This window comes from Phoca vitulina, unplaced genomic scaffold (genome assembly GCF_004348235.1).
Source record: "Phoca vitulina isolate PV1807 unplaced genomic scaffold, GSC_HSeal_1.0 scaffold76, whole genome shotgun sequence".
Lineage (NCBI taxonomy): Eukaryota > Metazoa > Chordata > Mammalia > Carnivora > Phocidae > Phoca > Phoca vitulina.
In genome coordinates, this window is record NW_022589779.1 from 1,986,112 (window position 1) to 2,008,624 (window position 22,513).

At 36.4% G+C, this 22,513-nt stretch overlaps 1 protein-coding gene across 4 annotated transcripts in view; it reads right to left on the bottom strand.

Moving 5' to 3' along the window:
• The window catches only part of ACSS3 (acyl-CoA synthetase short chain family member 3), a 147,506-nt gene that overhangs the window by 62,555 nt on the left and 62,438 nt on the right, over positions 1-22,513 (bottom strand). For all 4 annotated transcript variants that reach the window (XM_032393748.1, XM_032393746.1, XM_032393747.1 and 1 more), the window contains 2 exons: positions 16,808-16,888; positions 16,632-16,727 (listed from right to left, as the gene is read on the bottom strand). In XM_032393748.1, the coding sequence (XP_032249639.1) occupies positions 16,632-16,727; positions 16,808-16,888 (177 nt within the window). The remainder of the gene's footprint in view (positions 1-16,631; positions 16,728-16,807; positions 16,889-22,513) is intronic.

Genomic DNA, 22,513 nt, shown 5'->3' on the forward strand with positions numbered 1-22,513 from the left:
CCTTTCTTCAGTTTCAAAAGATAAAGGACAGGAAATATATATCACATTCAATTTAATAATATAAAACAGTCTTCCGTTAGCCAAGAAATTAAATACCTTGTTTTGGGTGGTAGACCAAATGACAAATATGATTGCTGTGAATTTCTAACTTGAACACTCTTTTTCATAATTACTTTTAAAAGTGACAATAAGAGGCGCCTGGATGGCTCAGTCGGTTAAGCGGTGGACTCCTGATTTTGGCTCAGGTCATGATCCCAGGGTTGTGAGATGGAGCCCCACATTGGGCTCCCTGCTCATTGCGGTCTGCAGGAGGTTCCCTTTTTCCCTTTCCCTCTGCCCCTCCCCCAGTTCATACACTCTTTCTCTCTAAAAATAAATAAATAAAATCTTAAAAAAATATAAGTGACAACAACAATTCTCAAAGTGTTTGGGAAAAGAGAAAAATATGGAATCACAGTGATTTCTGAACAATGGCTTTTTCAATTAAATGCCTCACTCCAAGGAAAGCAACTTCTATGACTTAAAAAAACTTCAGTAAGATATCCCCAAATGTATGTTTTCCTTCAAAATGATATTTTACAAATTCAATGGAAAATCCATGAATAAAAATCTAACAATTTTTATAGAATATGTAATCAAAAGGACACAAAGCATTTTTTATTTATTTATTTTTTTTAGAGAGAGAGAGCACACCGTGAGGAGGGGCAGGGGGGTGGGGAATCCCAATCAGGCTCCATGCTGAGCGCAGAGCCTGATGTGGGGCTGGATCTAACAACGCTGAGAGATCATGACCTGAGTCAAAATCAAGAGGCAGTTGCTTAACCGATTGAGCCACCCAGGCGCTCCCCAAAGCACTTTTTAATAGATGTTTCTTTGAAATGGAAAATGAACATAGCATACATAAATCAGTGATTCTACAAAAATTCCAAGTGTTCCATAGAATCTATGTTGGCCCAACTATATCCGCTTATTCCTCAATCCATTCTCATCACTGCTACTTTGTCTTTTGATTCTAAAGCAAGGTGCCTGGAATTTTAATATATGTATATGTTTAAAAAAATATATACGTATTACATATATATTTCAAAGTTAAATCCTTTTGGAAGGGGTTGGGATAAAAAAAGGAAAACAGGTTTCTGATTTTCGACCATTTCTTGAAGACTTTAAAGTGTTAAAGAACATTAGGAATTCCCAAAAGATAGCTACTATATGTAATCTTTCCTAAACTTCTCTGTCCACAGCCCCTATATGCATATCTCATGGATCTTATATTCTGGAAAACACACTTGGGAAATGCTGATAAGGTAAAAAGAGGAAAGAAGTTGCTAGTAGCAAACAGAGATCTCCCCCAATAGAGAATAATAAATGAACAGATGATAAGAAGAGGCCGACCACAGCTATTCATGAATTTCGATTCGCTATCTACATCTACTTGGATCTTGGATAGGGCATTATTAATTTGTATTTTCTTTTTTTTTTTAATGATTACCCTTAATATTCTTTAATGTAAGTATATTTTCTTTTTTTAAAATATAACCTCTTTCTTATATTCTGTTGCTTTTTCTCTTGCTCTTTTAAAACCGAAGTATTTATTGCAAAAAGAAATTCATTTTTATTATCACAACTATCCCAAAACACTTGATTTCAATTTATTCCATTACCACCTCATACAGGTCAACATGTTAATACAGTATAAAAAGCTGCCAGACATAATCTGGCAACTCATATACATAACTTGACTCACAAATTTTGAAGCTTTGAGCACATCAGTCTAAAATGAACCAGCAGGTATATTCTTTTGAACCAAGTGAGGTAAACATTTGACTTTTACTTTTTCTATCTGTCTTAGGCACTGTTCAGTCCCTGGTGTACTAGATTGTGACTTCGGAAACTTGATCTCACCCACATAAAGATGATTTATTAACTGACCTTATACAATTGACTTTCCCTGTCTATGCTGCCATTTTCTTGCCCGCTAAATAAGAATAAATCACTTTTCCAATATTTCCTCGAAAGCTAAAAGCACTGAGATAATATTTTAAAGTAGTTTGACATCCACTGAAGAAAGATATTTTATAGCCAATTGGAACTGAATTCCACTACAGTTCCAGTGTCATGGGACAAAGATAATATACTCACTAAAGGGTGATATTAGTGCCATAACAAAATGCTATACCATGATTACCTACATAGAGGACACAATTTGATGTATTTTACAATGCCTTCAATTAATTATGTCTAATGATAATGACAGCTTAAACATTAGAAATATTAGTTTAAAACTCTACCATATCTTTTTATAAATAATATAATAATTAGTATTGCAATTCTGACCCACACCAAATACATTTTCATCGATATTCTATTTATTGAGCATAAAAATCATGATAACATAACATTCCTATTAGGACACTGAAGGAAGTGATGTATATAATTACCCCTTATTCGTTTGTAAGTTAGTTGAGCTCAAAAAGGTTCAGATTTTTGCATTTTATTGTCCATTCCCACAGAATTATCCGATGCTATGTTTCACTATTTTAGAATTTAGTGACTCAATGGCTTATTGGTTTGATTGAACACTCTTCTCCCCTGCCCTCCTGCACATACGCAAGCTTGTTACATCCACACACGTGCGTGCACACGCAGGCAATATAATCCCTTTACCATACTTGTTAAAAATAACCAATAACACACTAACCACACTGAGCTGCCTGGAGAAAGTGACTCTGATTCCAGAACTTGTATATTCAGTGAGGAACAACAGCCAAACACTATTCAGCTGAAAAGGAGGAAGATTCTAAAACTGTGGGGATTTTTAACAAACATATACACCGAAAGCAGTAATGTGGCTAAAAGGTAACAATAACTTAAAAACCCTTCAAAACTCAAATCAATGTCATTGCCGTTTGCTTTTATTCCCTTTGCCCAAACTAAAGGCTAAAGTGTCCGTTGCTGCCCAGAAACCAAAAGCAAAGAGCAATCCCTATGATGGCACAGCAGAGATTCTAAGCTTTTGGCTGTTATAAATCATGATGTTTTAACCCCAGAGATTTATAAAACATCAACTGCTAATATTTATAATGTGGTTAGTGATGGTACAAAGCATAGAAACCAAGACAGATAAATTCCTGAAGATTCAGTTGCACATATAATTTTCTACCACTTACGATTCAATGTGTTAGTTTTAAGGAATCAGAGACGATAGACTATGAGTTGGAAAACCAGGTGATGTCTCAGCTTCTCACATAATCCCTACTGAGGTTCAGTGACAGCACTGGAAAGTAGTGAAAGACAGCACCTTACCAAGACAAAGACAAGCTTAAACACTAAAGTTAGATCTTTGAGCAAAACAAAATCACTTGCTTTATTAATCCTATGATTTCGGTTTATCCAAAGGCTTGGTGTCAAAGCTACTTGTAGTTTCTCGGATTTTGACATAAAAATTTCCAAGTTAACTGAGGTCTCTGCCTCTTTTTGTGGCAGGATTAAAAATACATCTGGTCTCTTTGAACACTACTTCTGAGAATATCACCGAAGGCATGTTTGTACTGCAGTTCTCAGGTGAAGACAGCAACATCCCTTATAGACTAGTTCTGAATTTAATTTCAGCAGACAGGTGCAGCAGTGCTGGCTTGTTTATTTTGGAAGTGGGATGAAACTGGCAATAGCATCTGTTGAATCTCTACTACATGCCTGTGTCTTTACCGAGGGATGAAAGTTTGAGCATGCAACATCTAAACTTGAGACTTGTGGTAACATAAGCTGTTCCCCAGGGTATAATATTTAGTGAAAGAAAAGTGAAATGCAGAATAGCGTGCCTATCATTTGGACGATGCCATTTGTATGAAAATAAAAGAGGGGGGCACTGCTTGTGTAAGAATGAACTATTAGACACAGAAGAATGACTGCTCCCAAGTCAGAGAAACTGAACAGCGGGGAACAGAGGACAGTGAGATTTGCACTCTTTATCCTTTTGTGAGTTTTGAAGTTATGAACCAAATGAGTGTACAACCTCTTTGAAAAATGGGCTTTTTCTTCCCTAAAGTTCCTCTCTCAATAACTCACATTATCTTGTTCCAATCTTGAAAACATTACCGCCGCTTAAGGGCTTGTATCCAGAATATAAAAAAATATTAAAAAATAAAATAAATAAAAAATAAAAAATTTTAAAATTAAAAAAATAAATAAATAAAATTAAAAAAAAAAAAAAAAGCCCTGTGAGAGAACTGTTCTATGCCTTAAGACCTTCAGATTTAGGATACTATAGCAGACTCCCTTTAAAGGAGTAAAAACTTGCTTATAAATACAATTGATAACTAAAAATTTATATCAACTCACTTCATTGAATATTTGCTAGAGATTTCCCATAATTCCATGGTCCTCACCTGTGGGGTTATGTGGCCACCTTGCTTTTTCCCTTATCTTATCCGTACTACCATCTAATTTGACTCAATCCCATGATTGTCAACACTAAATGTAGATTAGAATTGTGTGGGATGCTTTATTTTATTTTAAAGATTTTATTTATTTATTTGAGAGAGAGAACATGAGCAAGGGGAGGGAAGGGACAGGGAGGGAGGGAGAAACAGACTCCCAGCTTAGCAGGGAGCCCAACTTGGGGCTCCATCCCAAGGCCCTGGGATCATGACCTGAGCCGAAGGCAGACGCTTAACCGACTGAGCCACCCAGACGCCCCACTTAGGATGCTTTTGAAAGGTGCCAGGGTCTGTTCCCTACTCCCAGAGAGTCTGATCCAGTTGGCTTTAAATTGGGCCTGGTATTGTTATGTTTCATGCGTCCCCTAAGTAATTCTAATCTGCAGCCAGGGCTGAGAACCAATGCATAGTCCTCAGATATTAGGCATTACCTGAGGCTAGATAATACCACCTGCCTCATATCCTTAGATACTAGGCATTACCTGAGGCTAGGCAATACCACCTGCCTCATTACCCTAGGGGATGAGCCTAGAACTCAACACTAGCCTTTTCCCACCTGTCAAAGTATTAATAAAAAATATACTGATAACCGAAATCTGACTATAGGGGACCATACACTGAGAAAATAATTGGGGAGAATTGCCTCATTCTTTATGTCTTGCTCTATAAACTAGACTCCAGACTGTACATATATATTATGATTTATAGGACATAGCACCCTGAATACAATTATCCTTTCTCCAAAGTCAAAAAGAAAAGCCCCAGGCCACCCACTCTTCCTGTTTTTTTGCCAGACTTCTGAAAGCTAAATTTCAGTTTGAGGGTTTTGTTTGGTTGTATTACTGCTCGAAAGGATTATATCTTAATCTTTTAGATGAAGGGTTTCTGACCGGACTTCAGGTCAAGTTTATGAGTATTCTGATTTTTTTAATGTGCTTATATTCATTTTCCTAGGGAGGTAAGTCAATATGATCAGATTCTGAAAAGGAGTCCATAACCAAGGTTTCTAGGCATATGAGAGCCTCCCCAACAAAGGAATCGCTTCAAAGATTTTCTGTCTGGCTCTGGGAAACAGCTTGGCGTCCATATTGGTAAGGAAGAAGTGAAACTGTCACTATTTGCAGATGACATGATACTATACATACATATACAGACTCTACCAAAAAACTACTAGAAGTAGCAAATGAATTCAGTAAAGTTGTAGGATACAAAATTAATACCCAGATATCAGTGGCATTTCTCTACATTAATAACGAAGTAGCAGAAGGAGAAATTAAGATAACCACTCCATTTACAATTGCACCGAAAAGAATAAAATACCTAGGGATGAACGTAACCAAAGAGGTGAAAGACCTGTACTCCGGAAACCATAAAACACTGGTGAAAGAAATTAAAGATGACATGATACACACTTTTAATATCCTACAATTTTGTCCATTATCCCTCAACAAAGCTGAATTAAAAAAAAGAGAGAGAGAGAGAGAGTGCTATCTCTTCTGGTTTGGTTCTTCCCCTGCCTTCTCCCAGATTGCTGAGAGAGTCGACCATATGGGGCCTTGTGATGAGGTTACCCTCCAATGAATTAGCCATTGCTTCCACCCAGGTCATAAGAGTCCATCTGTTCCACTAAAAAGATGCTTACCTCTGAAAGTTTTAATGCCAAGCAAATGAAGCAGAGCACTGGAATTGGTAATTCTGCAGAGCCAGTGCTGAGCTAACGAGGGACTCTGACATATTTACCCCTCTCAGCAGTCACAGAGAGCATTTATCACTAAGATAGCTGGAAGCTCATGGCTTCAAGCAGGAGAGCGATTACCTCTGAAGTCCTCCACGCTGAGGAGCCATCACTGCTATCTGCACTAGAGGGACAAACTCAGGTTTTCTTTACTCAGAGTGAGTAGTTAGACTCTGCTGTAAGCAGAAAAATGAAATGGCCTCTTGCTTTTATTACACTAGCAGATTTCTGCCCAGGAAGTAAGTGTGGCTATTCCGTATGTACGCTGCAATTCAACCTGGGGGTGTACAAAGCCTGGCTACTCCATACCGTCCAATAATTTACCTAAAATCCCCTTCAAACATGCTCGTATTTCCCCCACGTTCAAAAACAAAACAAACACACAGACCTTCCTATGGCATTGCTGACTAATGACACATGACTTGCAAAAACTCTCTTCAGTTGTTGTCCTCCCAGACCTCCTTCTGAAGCAATTGGCACTGCTGATCCCCCCTCTTCTGGAAAACCCCCCTCCGCTTCACAAGACCGTCTTTCCGATCCTCCCACTGTCTCGCTGATTTTTCCTTCTCAGTTTTTATAGCTTCCTTTTCGTAATCTTTACCTCTGAGTATCTTAATCACCTCAGGGACTTAAATCATTAACTCTTCTACATCCTCGAATTCTGAAAGTTTTTCTGAGTTTTGAAACTTATCTTCCCAATATCATACAAATGTCTGAGGAGCAGCTTTAGAATTGCCATTACCAAGACTAAAAATGCTCTTTTCCCCTCCACAAGGAGTAGGAACGACCACAGTTCAGTTGGTAACCACCATTACGTTGGTTGTCCTAGCTGAAGACAGCAGAGCTATTTTCAACCTCCTATTGAGCTCTATCTTACGATACCCACCTGACACCCTAATATCCTGCCCTTTCCTTAAAGATCACTGATACACTGGTTCTGGCCACTAGCTGGCACTACTCAGTAACTTCCCAATTGTTCATCTCTAAATAATGGGTAGAGAGCACTGCTTTTGGAGCCAGAGAACTTTGTTTCAAATTCCAACTCTGTCACTCCTATACCACTGGTAAAGTTACTTAATGTCTCTGATCTTCAGTTTCTATAGCTGTAAGTAGGGACTCAAAATATTTATCCCATGGGTGTATCGACAGAAATAGTTAAGACCATGCTTAGTAGAGTTCCTATCACCCAACACTCAATCAACAGTAGCTATTCTTATTACTGGAACTGCTTCATCCACAAAGCTTTCCCGATCTACTCTAATCCTAAACCTCCCCTAAGACACTGGTAGACAGATTTCGAGCCACGGTGGAATCCAAACGACCATTTACCAGCTATGTAACCTAAGTCAGCTTATTTGATTTCTTTGACCCTTATTTAGTTCCATCATCAGAAAATTGCATCAAAACAGGTGAAGAATTAAATGTAGAGTATTTACCATAGGCAATGGCTCAATGTAACTTCTGAAAAAAAGTTTCCTATCTTCCACATGGTATAAGAAAGTTCTCAGTTAGCCAGTGTTTTAGTTTGTTTCCTTTCTGTCCTTTACATTCATCTTAATTCTTTGACTATCTTGTCAGTGTGCTCAGGACAAGGAGTGTATCTGATATTCTGTTTCCCTATCAAGCCCTAGGAAATACTGAGCTCACAACAGGCACCAATAAATATTGTTGATGGAGCCATGACACTAGCTGCACTTGCTGGCTCCAACATAAAACACAGGCACACAGAGAAAAATAAACTCAGAAATAAGTATCTTTGGACAACTAGTCATGTGAGAAATCTAAAAGATGCTGGCATCAGCTTTGCCATCTTTTCCGATTGAAAAGATCAAATTATATAGCCTGAATCAGAGTAATAACTGTGTCATCATTTTTCTCCTTCGGTACATACATAAAAGTACATTGCTGTTATACTAGATAAAAAAAGGAAGAAGAAAGAAAGAAATCATTTTCCATTAGGTAAGAGGGGGCGAAGTCTCTGATGTGTGCCTTTGAGTGTACTAGTCAGCAACGTCACGGCTACTAGTCTTAAAAGGAAGTAACAGATCCCTGTGCTTGAAAGAAGCAAATCTCTGTCCTTAAAAACAAAAATGGATCATCAAATTTGAGAAAACAGGTTAGCATGGGAAATGCAAAATTTTTGCAAAAAGAAGATAACTCTATACATGCAAGCAACGATTACATTTTTAAAATGAAACCCTGGAGGGGGTAAGAATTCAGAAGGTCCAAGTGTGGAAAATACATCATAGGATATCTTCATGGAGATAACAGGTCCAGTGCAGTACAGAATTAGGTGATATGTGCATTGGAGATACACTGTGGATGATTTGAAGAGTGTTCAAACCAGAAAGAATTTGAAAGTAATTAAAGTAGTATCCTCCAATATTCTCAAACGTAAGACTTTCAAACTGGAAAATGTTTTGATCCATGTATATAAAGTGATAATAATGATGTCTAAAATATGTGTATGTAGTCATATTTTACCAATACATATATATATTGTGATTTTTTTTGTAACTTTCAAACTAATTCCATTTACATTATTTTATACGATTCCTATGCTAATAAAGTGTAGAGCTCATTTTCACATTAATCATTCTATAAAGAAACAATAGATAGGGTTACCTAAACTCTTCCTTCAAGAAAAGAGCACTCGGAGAGATTATCAAGCTGAATATTCGGAAGTCTTCAAAGATATACACAGCTTATAAGCTAGTAATGATAAAGCCCATCAAAAAATAGAAGCGAAAGATTATATATGTTTGGATAATGGTGAGCCATGAAATGTACCGATTTATTCACACATGAAAGACTTCACAGCCACTCTTATTTCACTCACCAGTTCTACTCTGAAAGGACAGATCCTTGAGGGGACAGATCACTGGGTTATTTGCCATATATGCTACTCACTCTTCAAAGTTGATACTAACAGGATCGACACATCAGTGTGTGCTGATTCCTCTGCCTGGCTCTTAGAAGACAATTAATGGGCTCTAAAGGGAGCTGCCGTTAGTGTTCTGAAGACTGCTGCAGAGTTACGAGGACAGACTTCGAAGGAAGAAACGTGGAGCATCTGAAAATTCAAGCATTACGATGGCTGGATTGCATGGGAATGACTGGTTGGTGTTCATATTGTAGAATTTTATTCTGGTAAAGAATAAACCCATATGTTTGGATAATAACAGTAGCTTATTATATCCTGGCAACTATTCTAAGGGTTTTTCATGGATTAACCAATTTCATGATATATAAGAAAAGTACTATTAATATTGATATTTATAGATGAGAAAATTGAGGTTGAGAGCAGTTAAGTAACTTATCTGAGGCCAAACAATAGGTAGAAGTTTCAGGAATCATTCTATGGAAGTCTGAACCTGCTGTGCTTCTTCTCAAACATGAAAATTTTTCACTAATCTAGAATGAAACCTTCAGTAAATGCATTTGAAGAGTCAGCATCACTTTCTAGGAAAATAAATTGAAATGAATTCCAGAATTAAAAGTTAAAACATATTACCAAATAATATATTTATTCTAGGAAAAACATAATTGATTTGGGGAAGATTCACAGACGTGCAAAATGGGGAGAACATGTATCAATCCTCTAGTTTTAATAATGAAGAAATGGATTACCAAAGAGGTTGACTTAATTTACCCAAGGTCATATAGGTAGATACAAGTACAGCAAAATAAATAACACAGATATTCATATTACCAGTCCAGTGACCATGCTCCTATATCACAATTCAGAATCTGAAATCCTCTACTTCCTCTAATTTATCATCTGAGAAGGTGGAATATAGTACATAGCTTCAAAGTTAATTGTTGAATTATTGACAGAGAGCCATCTGTCCTGGTTAATCTAGTGAGCATATGTAAGAGTTTACTGAAATGGCTTGCTGCTATAAGGTGTACAATTTGTGAAAGGCAAACAAATGTAAAATGAGAGCAAGCTTTCATTCCTTGAGGACTTCCAAAGAGACTGTTACTACATAAAAATGACAATTGCCATATCAAGATCAAGTACACCAACTAGTTTATGACTTAATGCCAAGCTAAACTGAAGGTGACCAGTAATTAACATTCCATCCTAGGTAATAACTTAGCCAAAGAACAGTAAGGAGCTTTCTTTTTTTTTATTTAAGGTAAAACCTATTTCAGTATATTTTGTATATTTTTATTTACAGTTTTATATATTTTCCTCAGATTCATTAAAGTATAACTGACAAACAAAAATTTAAATAAAAATTATTTAAAATGTACAACTTGATGTTTTGATACATGTATATACATTGTGAAATGATAACCACAATCAAGCTAATTAATATACTTATCATTTCACATAGTTAAGATTTTCTTTTTCTTTTTTTTTGTGCGTGTGTGTTGAGAACACTTGCAATCTATCCTTTTAGCAAATTTGAAGCATACAATATAGTATTTTAAACTATAGTCGTGTTGCTGTACATTAGATTTCCAGAACTTATTCATCTTGAATAACTGAAACTTTGTACACCTTGGTCAACGTCTTTCCACCCAATGGCAAAGAAACATACACTCTTCTCAAGGGCACTAAAAACATTCTCCAGCATAGATCACATGTTAGGCCACAGAACAAGTCTTAACAAATTTGAGAAAATAGAAATCATTCCAAGGATCTTTTTTGACCACAATGGAATGAAACTACAAATCAATAAGAGTAAGAAAACAGTAAAATTCATAAATATGTGGAAACAACACATTCTTGAACAACCATTGGGTCAATAATGAAATCAAAAAGAATTTTAAAAGTATCTCAAGACAAATAAAAATGAAAACACAACATATCAAAACTTACGGGATGCAGAAAAGGGATACTAAGAGGTTAAGTTTATAACAATAAACCCTGACATTAAAAAAAGAGAAAGATCTCAAATAAATGAACTAACTTTACATCTCAATGAACTAGATAAAGAACAAATAAGACCAAAGTTAGCAGAAACAAGGAAATAATAAAGACTAGAGTAGAAATAAATCACACAGAGAATAAAAACAATAGAAAAAATAAAAACTAAGAATTGTTTGAGAAGATAAAATTGATCAACCTTTAGGTATACTGAGAAGACTCAAATAAATTAAATCAGAAAGGGCAGACAATATAACGGACCTTCAGAAATAAAAAGGCTCATGAAGGACTACAATGGGGAGATGTTTTTCAAGTAAGTTGATTTCTTGCTTAGCCACATTGCTGCCATTATATAAGCCTGGGTTCCACTGTATTATGTAATTGAAATGTGTGCACAAGGTACACACTGCACTTTAGTACCCAAGCAAAGATAAGGAGAAAGAGGGCCCAGCCAGATTTCTTTACCTTGAGAAAAAATGTTGGGTTTTGATTCTGCAGATAACAGGCTTTTTGTAAAAGGGGACAAATACAAAACAGAAGAAAAAAGCCAAAAAGCATGTCTGAGTATAACCATCACTTATCAACACATACACGGGTCTATGCATACATACCAGGTTGCTAAATTTGTTTCTACCTTAAAGTCCCTAGGTTAAAGTATTGTTTGTTTCATTTCTCCTCTGACCACACTGTATACCAAATATGTCTTGGTCTGTATGTTGTTGGGGTTAGGTCTGTTGGAATCAGTGCTCCATGAATAAAGTAAATTTCTGAAAAGGCACTGTTTATTTTCTTCCTCTCAAAAATGAGGACTGAATTGTTCAGAATTGGTTTGCATATTTTAACTGGTCAGTCTAAACTGGCTTCTAGAATTGCATACTTTAAATATGTCCAGTTCAATGAGTAATAGTAAATCTTTGCTTATTAAAAAAAAATAACCTATTACTTAAGTTGTTCATGCAATTCTCTGGTAAAGATAACTAGAATTACATATTCCTTCATATGAGAAAAAAGTCTTTACTTACAAAATCAAGTTATTGTTTTTTTTTTTTTCTGATATCTTCATCCAGGCACGTATTTAACAAATATTTTTGGGAACCAAACACATGTCAAGAGCAAAGCTAAGGACACCTATTACCTATTACACACTCATTCCAGGTTTTTGTGTATTTCTCAACTGGCACTGGACCAAAATTCAAGAGAAATAATGCTTATGTTATAAATGACTACATATGAAATATATTTATTAATGTGTATATATATATATATATTTTTTTATAGATTTTGGTTATTTATTTGAGAGAGAGAGAGAAGCAGGCTCCCCACTGAGTAGGTAGCCCGATGCAGGGCTTGATCCCAGGACCTGGAGATCATGACCCAAGTCAAAGGCAGATGCCTAACCAACTGAGCCACCCAGGCACCCCTATACTTTTTTTTTAAAAAAAGACTAGTAGCTGAGAATTGATGGTGAGAAAACACTAAAATGATCTATTTCCTCTCAGAGTTTAGAATAAACAGGGGCAAATAAGCAAATCAAAGGGGCCTATAAAGTAACATGAAACTGGATCTGGGACACAAGCCAGGGAAGAAAAACCTAAGGCACTTATGAGATCATGAGGACAAGATTTGACCTAGTGAGAGAGGTCAAGGAGGGCTTCCATGAGGAAGAGACACTTAAGCTGAGGAATATATTTCAGACAACAAATGGGCAAATTCCTATAGCAGGAATGAGCATTAGAACAACGTCAGGAAAACAGGAGCAGGCTGTGCCTTAGAAGGGAAGAGAGGGATTCAACAACTTTCAAGGGTTGAGAAGCCAAGAATAATTAGGACTGAAAATGCCCATTAGTGTTTGGAAAAATAAAGATAGCCAGGGAAATTATCAAAAGCTGTTATAATGGAATGATGGTGACAGATGCCAACGGGAGAGGACCATAGAATTAGGCAAGCCTTCCAAGATGAAGAGAGTGTTCTAACTGCAAGGGGATTAGGGAATTGAGAATTTTTGTGGGATTATTTTTTGGTTGTTGTCTGTCTGTTTTAATCAAAGAAATAGAAGTGTGTTACAAATTTGGTAATCACCAAGAAGCTAAAGCCAAAGCAGCCAACCAGGATTTCCAATATGTTTTCACCCTGCAAATGCAGAGCTATGTGTCCTCTAGGGCAGAAATGAAAATCGTATTTGCCCCTTGATGCGTTCATGTTGAAACATACATTGTTTCAGTGGGTGTCTAGAAGTTAAACTGATTTTCCAACTTAGTTATAACCATTTTTGAGTTTTTCCAGCCGATGTAGTTATAGATGTGTATTAAATTCCAGAATATAAAAAAATTACCTTTGCTGAGAAAAAGGATTCATTCATTATTCATTCATAAAATATCATGACCATTTACATTCAATAAGACATATGTTTTATGAACTCTAGATGACTTGGGCACATAATGAACTAGTACTTCAGAACATCAATTTCTATTAAATCAAAATTCATCATTATGTAAAAATATCATCACACTCACCAATTCACTATCTACCTTACAGTTTGAAATGCTGTAATTCATTAAAAATGAAAATAAAACTTTGAACATACTGAGCTGTATGATTTTATTTCTCTTTAGAAAAGTTAATCCTATGAGAAGTTCATGAAGGATCTGTTATCTATTCACCATAAAAAGAATGTATTTTTAATTTTTTAATGGGAGATTTCAGCTTCCTAAATAAAAAAAAAAAAACACTAATCAGACTAAAATAAAATATTATTAATTTGGTAATACACCTAAAATTGGGGGACAAATGGGATGATCATTTTGCAGAGGTTAATAAATATTTTTTTCACTTGCTGGCCTGGTGACAAGTCAGAACTCATTTTCAGTTTATTTTAGTTTTGTTTTAATTAATAGAGCAAGCAAGTTTTTTCCCTATATTCTGCACGGTCAAGTTGTCAATTAATCCCCTGATTAATTACCACCTGGAAGGCACTGTGCCAGGCACGGGGTGGGGGGCACAGAAATGACAAACATCCCCTGTCCTCAGTTTCCAGTATCATAGCACTGAATCTACAAGTTCAGAGGAATCTAGATGGTATAACAGAAGCACAGAGAACACCTCAATCGGCCTGAGGAAAGCAAAGGAAATACCAGAGAGGAGATGATATTTAACTTGCTCCCTTAAGAAAAAGGATCACTCTGCAACATGATCAGCACAAAAGTGGAATTTTACTATCAGGAACAACTCAATCACTTCCAGTTCTGCTCATGTAAGTGGCCATATTACAGGATTTTTAAGTGGAAAGTTGAGTCAGAGGCCAGGAACCAGAGATAAGACTTTAAATATAGGCAAAAGGCAGATGACTATCAATCACGTGTATTAGGCAAATGGGTTTAAATTACGTTTTTTAAGAGACAAGCGTTCTCTGAAGGCTTTTTATTTTTTTTAATTTTTGAATTAAACTTTTTATCTAGATTCTTCATTTGGCCTCCACTGATACCCAACTGGGAGAATGCTTCTCATTGCTACTGGTTGGGTTCCACTTCCAACAGTGGGTTTCCACTGATAACTCCCTGGCTGGGGGAGGTAAGAGTGTCCTGTTACTGCTCCCTGCATGGCCTTCTCTGACACTACACCAATAGGGAGTGAGAGGGGCACCTCATTACTGATGGGAGGAGGTATAAGTCCAGACCCCTATGGGCTTCACTGTCACTGCAAGTTTGACGGGTCCTCATTACTACTAGGCAGGGATAAAAGTCTTGGCTCCCTAGTCAAACTTCTCTGACATCCCTATGGGAAGATGGAGGGTTACCGCTCCTCCTTACAACTAGATACATGTGAAGTCTAAACTCAGCTTTTGCTGTTGGGGGGCGGGGAGAGACAGCATGGATTTTTCTGTGGTGTTTAGGCATACACATCTTATGCTCAAGATGACATGAACTGAACTCACCATCTCCATGTATGGAACATCCAAAGATGGGCTAACAATAAGTTGGTGCTCATCAGGAAGATCTGATACAGAAATAGGAGTACTTGGAAGCCTTGGTTTAACCAGTACTACTAAATCCAACTACATGGAGATTACCCCAAAAATATAAGCAGAATGAGAAAAGAAGGCTAGGAATAATACCCGTATAAGCCCCAATGTTTAGGACCAAAGTAAGAGAAACCAAGAGAAGAAAGGAGGTCAAGCTGTCTGAGAGATAGGAGAACAGAGGAGTAGAGCTCAATTTACTTTCATGAGCATTCATTGAGTGTTTAGTGTATGCTATGCACAGTGCTATGCACTGTTCTTGAGGGTCTCACGGTCTACTAGATATGAACAGATAATATCAGAACAGTATGCTCAGCTCAGTGATCAGTGATAGACATATGCTCAGGGGGCAGTGGAACCATGGAAAGGGCACTAAACAAAACCAAAGGCTGTAAGAGGAAACTTTGAAAAGATGATAACATCTAAGCAGAGTCTTCAAGTATAGTAGGAATTAACCTGGTAAGGAAAGACACAGGAAAAGTCATGGGAAAAGTCATGCCAGGAAGAAGAAACAGACAGAAAAACAGCAAAAGGACATGGAGCTCAAGAGGAGAGAGAATTACTTGCAGGAAACAGCATGGTTGATGCGCCAAGAGAGTGAAAAGAAAATCAGACTGAAGACCTTTTGACTTGGCCACTTATGAAGTCACTGTTGACCTCTGCTGCGGTAGATTCTAGGAAGTGATGCAGACAGAAATTGCACCACAGTGGGATACAGAGTGACTAGAAGAATATTAAATTCACACAGTGTGGATTTGGTACTTTTTTCAAGGAGTTTAGTGGAGAAGAAGATAAAGATGGGATAGCTAGAAGTGGGCAAAGGTCTAAAAAGCTTTGTTTTGTTATCAGAAAGAATAGAGGATGTTTACACAGTGTATGAAAGAAAGCAGAGTAGAGATGAAAGGTTTTAAAATGTAGTTATTATATTTAATCTTTTACATAAAAATACTTATAAAACATCTACACTCTTCTTGAGCACATCATTCCAGGATAAAGACAAACAACTGAGCCCCTTTCATGGTGTTAAAATCATGTTTCAAATAAACTCAAAAAATAAAAAAAGGCTGATGGTAAATGCACAAGAACAGTATATTCTTCAGCTCTAAATGCAGCTTAATACTTCTAAATATAAATACTTAGAGTGGCACTTTCAGCTCTGTTACATTTGTGTTACCTATACCACAATTCATTATAGGTATTCAGTGTGGAGATTTATTTTGTTTACTTCAAAGGGAATGATTATTAAAAAAAAAAAAAAACCTTTATTCTATTGCAATAACTTTGGTATAATACTTTCTAGAAATCCTTTAGGGATAGACATCAAGCTGATTAGTATACGTTTTCGTAATATAATTTTTACTGGCTTTGTTCAGCACAATTTAAAAAGCTGGCTATTATTTTTCTTTATTCCTTTCTCTTTTGAAATCATATTTTTAACTGGAAGAATATATAAAAATGTCTCCTGCCCCCAATCCAAATTTTTCTGTTCCCACTTAGACACTACTTCTTTAAAAGTTTCAGCAAAAAAAAAATTATCTTTAGGTGGTATTAATTTCATTTTATTACCTCATATAGGACTGTCGTGTTCCCATGCAGAAGAGGTCCATAACAGATATAGGAATGGCCAACAACCCAGCCCAAGTCAGAGGCTGCCCACCACACCTAAAAAATAAGAAGATAATAAAATACGTAAGTGTTCACCAGGGAAATGTCATGTATCATGAATTTAAAGCCATGATTACCTCTCCAGGTTTAAGTCCATAGATAGAAGACATTGTCCAGTTTAGCATCACAGCATATCCCCCAGTGGGTCTAACAACACCCTAAAGGAGAGAAAACGTGAAGTCAACATCAGCAACCAGTGGGTTAAAAGATTATCTGCCTTCACACTATCCATCTTAAAAAGTCCCTGTTTAAATTATTTTATATTCTACAAACTACATACTACTTTGGCTTTCATATAATTGTATTTACATCAATATTTATTTGGCTCCCTCAATCATAAACACAGAAACATTTGTCTACATCAGTTCACTTCTAGAATCCATTTTCACAGACCATTCTTGACTTTCTAAAGAAAACTTAAGACCTCACAGAACCACAAGTAATAAAAATTTTTTTCCAGGGGTGACATAAATTAATGACATTACATTTACAGACATTTTTCCAGAATAAAAAAGGAAACTCTCAAAATTAAGTGCACAGAAAAGTCAAAGGTAATTGTATTCTTCAAACACAGGCTAACGTAAGGATGGCTATCCCTTAATATTATTAAATAGTAATAGGATGCTTAGAGGAAATAAAGTCATATTCTAACTGGAGCCTCATTACAATGGTATACTGGGGATCGTGCTAGTATAGTATTAAAGCTAAACAATCCTTTAATGATGAATTTTGGAATTCTGACAAAGCAATCCTCCTGGGCCAGATCTAAGGCTGACAGATTTGCCTTCTATTACATTTGGGGCAAAAGTAGGGATTGCTACATCACAGTATTAAGGCTTTCATTAACCAGTTTCTAGCAACTATCCGTGATATTGAACATATTCAACTTTAATACAAGATTAATATTTGAAAACTGGCACAAGAGTCACCATAAATAAAAGCTGATGATAAATGTAATAATTGCATTTATTGCTTCACTATAATCATTAATCATCATTGGCTTAAAAAGGCTTAACCATGTGAATATTCAGAATGGTCAAGTGAATGCTTGCTAAAAAAACAAGCTATATTTCACTCACATGAAATTTTGAAACTTTCTTTAGTAGAGCAATTAATATTACTCTATGCAGAAAATAATTATTTTACCTAAAGGCAAACACGACCCTAATTGATACACGTACTACTAGCTGGAACTTTCTAGCATAACTCAGAAGCTTTAACGTGCATACGTGAATCAGAGAAATGAAAAACAAACTGACTTTCCACTAGTTACTAAAGTTGCTGCTCTCCTCAGGTATCACTGATAAAACACAGGTATCAAGCTGTGGAACACATTTTATCTACCAGCGGAAACACCTGGCCTCTTGGCAAATGTCTCATGCAGCTTCCTTGGCATTTGACAGCTACTTTCTACGTTGTATGACACGGTTAGCATGCAGCTGGCTCTCCTGATCACCATCGGAGTATCAGAAATCCTTAGTCCCCTGCCAGTAGGTTTCACACGTGCATTTTCCCAGTATATTCTGTACTATCTTCCATGAACTTCACTCATTACTTTGTTTTACTGAGATCTTTTTTTATGATTCAGTACCTTGAGGAATTTGATAGTCATCAACTTGCAAATTTTTTATTCATTTTGTAGAGAAGAAAAAGTGAAGCCTTTTTTCATAGATAATATGCTCTCCATATACTATGGTAGACAGTGCTAAGTAATGTCAGTAATGATTTCATTTAAGATGTTTTAGAATTTTCTGTCCATCTACCAGTCCCTGCATTTAGAGCTCATTGTTATCAATAATTCAAAATATTGTTATAACTAGGTACATTTTTAGATTATACTGTAAAAAGGGTAAGACTAATCAACTGAGAATGATAAAAAGGAAGAAAAGGCTAGAAAAAAACATGAGTAGTAATTCATTTGTAAAACTAAAAAGATAATTTAAGGAATAAACTATCAAATTTCTATTTCCCTCTCAAGGGGACTTTATCCTTTACCCTTCTTTAAAGGATTATTAACCAATGCCGCTTTCCCCAGAAAATGGTGAGTGCTTAAATCCATTTGATGCCAAAAAAGTGGGACTTAAAAAATGAGACCATGCATGAAAAAACATTTAAAATTATAAAGTATCGGGGTGCCTGGGTGGCTCAGTCGTTGAGTGTCTGCCTTCGGCTCAGGTCATGGTCCCAGGGTCCTGGGATCGAGCCCCGCATCGGGCTCCCTGCTCCACGGGGAGCCTGCTTCTCCCTCTCCCACTCTCCCTGCTTGTGTTCCCTCTCTCACTATATCTCTCTCTGTCAAATAAATAAACAAAATCTTTAAAAATAATAAATAAAATAAAATTATAAAGTATCTATAATTTAGTATCCTATTAACAAAAATATTTCCTTAGTTCTAGCAATTATTGCTTTTTATTTTTCCCTGTGCTGATATCACTCAAAAGCCAGAAATGTCCAAACAACTAAAGGTTGCCATCAAAGATTCTCATTAAAAACAACTGAAATGGAGCAAATAGAGAAAAGCCGTGATGTCTGTTTTTCATTGGTCTTTGATATCCACTTATTTTTATCTTTTTTAAGGATAAGTATAAAAATTTCTGTCAAGTATCATTTTACCATTCATTAATCTAGATAATAGATTTGAAATTTGGTCTTTGCCTCCAAAATATTTGGGTAATAATTACGAATTTTCTGAGTATTTGATATGGTGTAGGAAAAAAACCTGCATAATTCCATATTCTTTCATGTAGATCTTTCATAGAGAGTTTGAAAGTAAAATAAAAATGGAAAGATTAGGTTGAAAAAGAGAATTTCTTTATTATAATATTAATATGTGACTAAAAATAAGATGATAAAGCTTTTTTTGTTTGTTTCTTGTTTGTAATCATATTTTCCAGGTAATGATAATTAAAATGCAAAAGAGAAACTTTGTTCAGTCTCTGAAAACACATAAATCATGCTCAAAAATGAAATCATTATATTCTAATAGTCAAAATAAATCAGAAACTAAAAACTCTTAAACATATTTGAGGGACATCTGGGTGGCTCAGTCAGTTAAGCGTCTGCCTTCGGCTCAGGTCATGATCCCTCATCAGGCTCCTTGCTCAGCGGGGACCCTGCTTCTCCCTCTGCCTGCCTCTCCCCCTGATTGTGCTCTCTCCCTCTCTCTCTCCCTCAGTCTCTCTCTCTGACAAATAAATAAATAAAATCTTTTAAAAAATAAATAAATAAATAAATAAATAAAACATATTTGAAATCTTGAGTATGAGGTAAAAACACTTAATCAATATCAGTGCTTACCCCTAAAACCCAAGCATGCTGCATTTTACTCTCTTGAATGTCTGTTATTACTTTCCTTATGCACTTGTACTCTATCTACCTTAAAAATTAAAACACTGGATAAACTAATGTATTGTCAGAAAAGCCCTGTAACCTGCCAGTATACTGTTCTGGTATTTGTAGTATTAGCCATAACGCTTAAAGTCTACTGGAGAACTTGAAAGACTTCTGGGTGGGAATAACACTCTATACCCCAAATAAAGACATGAAAGTGAATTCTACCTCAAAAATGCAAAAGGAGACAACGTAAAGGTGATTTTTAAAACAAACAAAACAACAATAATAATACATTTTTAATGTATGTGGGCATTTTAAAACTTCAATCCACACAGGTAAAATTAAATGGTTATTAGTCACCCATGAATAGGACCACAGAATCATCCCAGATGGTTCTTTATGATTTCCAGTTTAATGAGCTTCCTTTGAAAACCAGGAAAACCACAAAATATCATAAATGGGGCCATTAAAGCAAAACATAAGATATAAAAGAGAACAGGTCAGCACCAGTGTGGTATGCAGTTTTGGTTGCCACGACTTAAGGAAAATACAGAACAATACGGGTTTTAGCAGCAGAAGAAGAAAGACTGAGTGTGGTAAGACTATGAGTTTAGGATTCTTCATCCTAAAAGTGGTTTTCTTTCCTTAGTTGATTTATAAAAATCTGAAAAGCAAATCTTAAAATACTCAGGTAAGAGAAGTTTAGAGTACTCAACAAAACTTCATACTTTCTAAGTTGAGCCCCTTTGTCATCCTACTCTGTAACAAGCTTATATAAAACAAATATGCATATTTTCATCCATGATATATGTATTTATTCACACATCTATGTGTAAATATATATGCTTATGCATATGTGCATGCATGTTTCAATTCAGCCTGACAAGTTGAGGAAAAAAACAAAAAGAAAGGGTAAATATTTTACCTAAATACAAGAAATCCACCACAAGATGATGATTGGGGTCAAGTGAATTGAGAAATAAAAGACTGAGTTCTGATTACTTAAAAAATCCAACAGATCAACAATAATCTTGTTCTTATAATGGCTTTACTGAGGATATCCCCTCTTTCTAGAATGAACCACCACCCCCACCTCTTCCCTGAACGTGGTTAGCTCCTACTTCATCAGAGAACGACTTAAAGACATCATGAAAGTGCCACCTCGTCTGGAAGTTGTCCCCAACCCCAGTTTGTGTTAAGGGTCTCTCCTGATTCTTCCTTGGCTCCCAGGCTGGCTCACGTCCTCGGAGTGACCAGCTGGACTGAGGGCTGCATCTTCCCCCCTATTCTGAGAATTCTTCTTCATCTTCAGCACAGTAACTGCCGTGGAGTAGGCATGTAATCCATTTGTTGACTGATTCAATACGTGAACAGTTGAGTGAATAAGCACATGTAAGAAAAATACAATTCTTGTTTTAAATAGTCTTCTTTGTTCAGGAGAAAGCTTTGAAACTTGTTGAACTTAGTGATTCGTATTAGTAGAAATGGAATGGTTCCATTTGGGATAGTGCATCAAACATAAAATCTCCTGCTGCAGGCTTTCGGGGGGCTCTGAAGCTGCCTCTACGGAGGATACTTTAGCAGCAATATAATTTTTTATTGATCTGAACAACTGTGAGATAAGAGGCAAAGGTACAGCAAGTTCGGCATTTTAACTGCAAGCATTGTACCACAGATAAAAAAAAGTTCACTGCTTTTTTATTTGACTTTCTCCTATGTTTTGTTCCAGGGTAGGAAATATGAATGTCACCTAACATGTAGGAATAAAGGTGACATAAATTGTGTAAATGCACATCAGAACCAAAGGCCTACCACCTTCTCATTATGCCTTTCTTTCTTTTTTGTTCACTTGCTTCTTTCTGGTTTTTTTCTTTTCTTTTTTTTATTATGTTCAGTTAGCCAGCATGTAGTACATCATTAGTTTTTGATGTAATGTTCAATGATTCCTTAGTTGCATATAACACCCAGGGCTCATCACCACACGTGCCCTCCTTAATACCCATCACCCAGTTACCCCATCCCCCCACCCACCTCCCTTCTGGAACCCTCAGTTTGTTTCCCGGAGCCCGGAGTCTCTCATGGTTTGTCTCTCTCTCTGATTTCTTCCCATTTAGTTTCCCCTCCCTTCCCCTATGGTCCTCTGCTCTATTCCTTATGTTCCACATACGAGTGAAACCGTATGATAATTGTCTTTCTCTGCTTAACTTATTTCACTTAGCATAATCCCCTCCAGTTCCATCCATGTTGATGCAAATGGTGGGTATTCATCCTTTGTGATGGCTGAGTTATATTCCATTGTATATATGGACCACATCTTCTTTATCCATTCTTCTTTCTTTCTTTCTCTTTGTTGCTTTCTTTCTCCCTCCCTTCCTCCCTCCCTCCTCTCCCTCCCTCCCTCCCTCCCTCCTTCCCTTCCTCCCTTCCTTCCTTCCTTTTCTTTTCTTGAA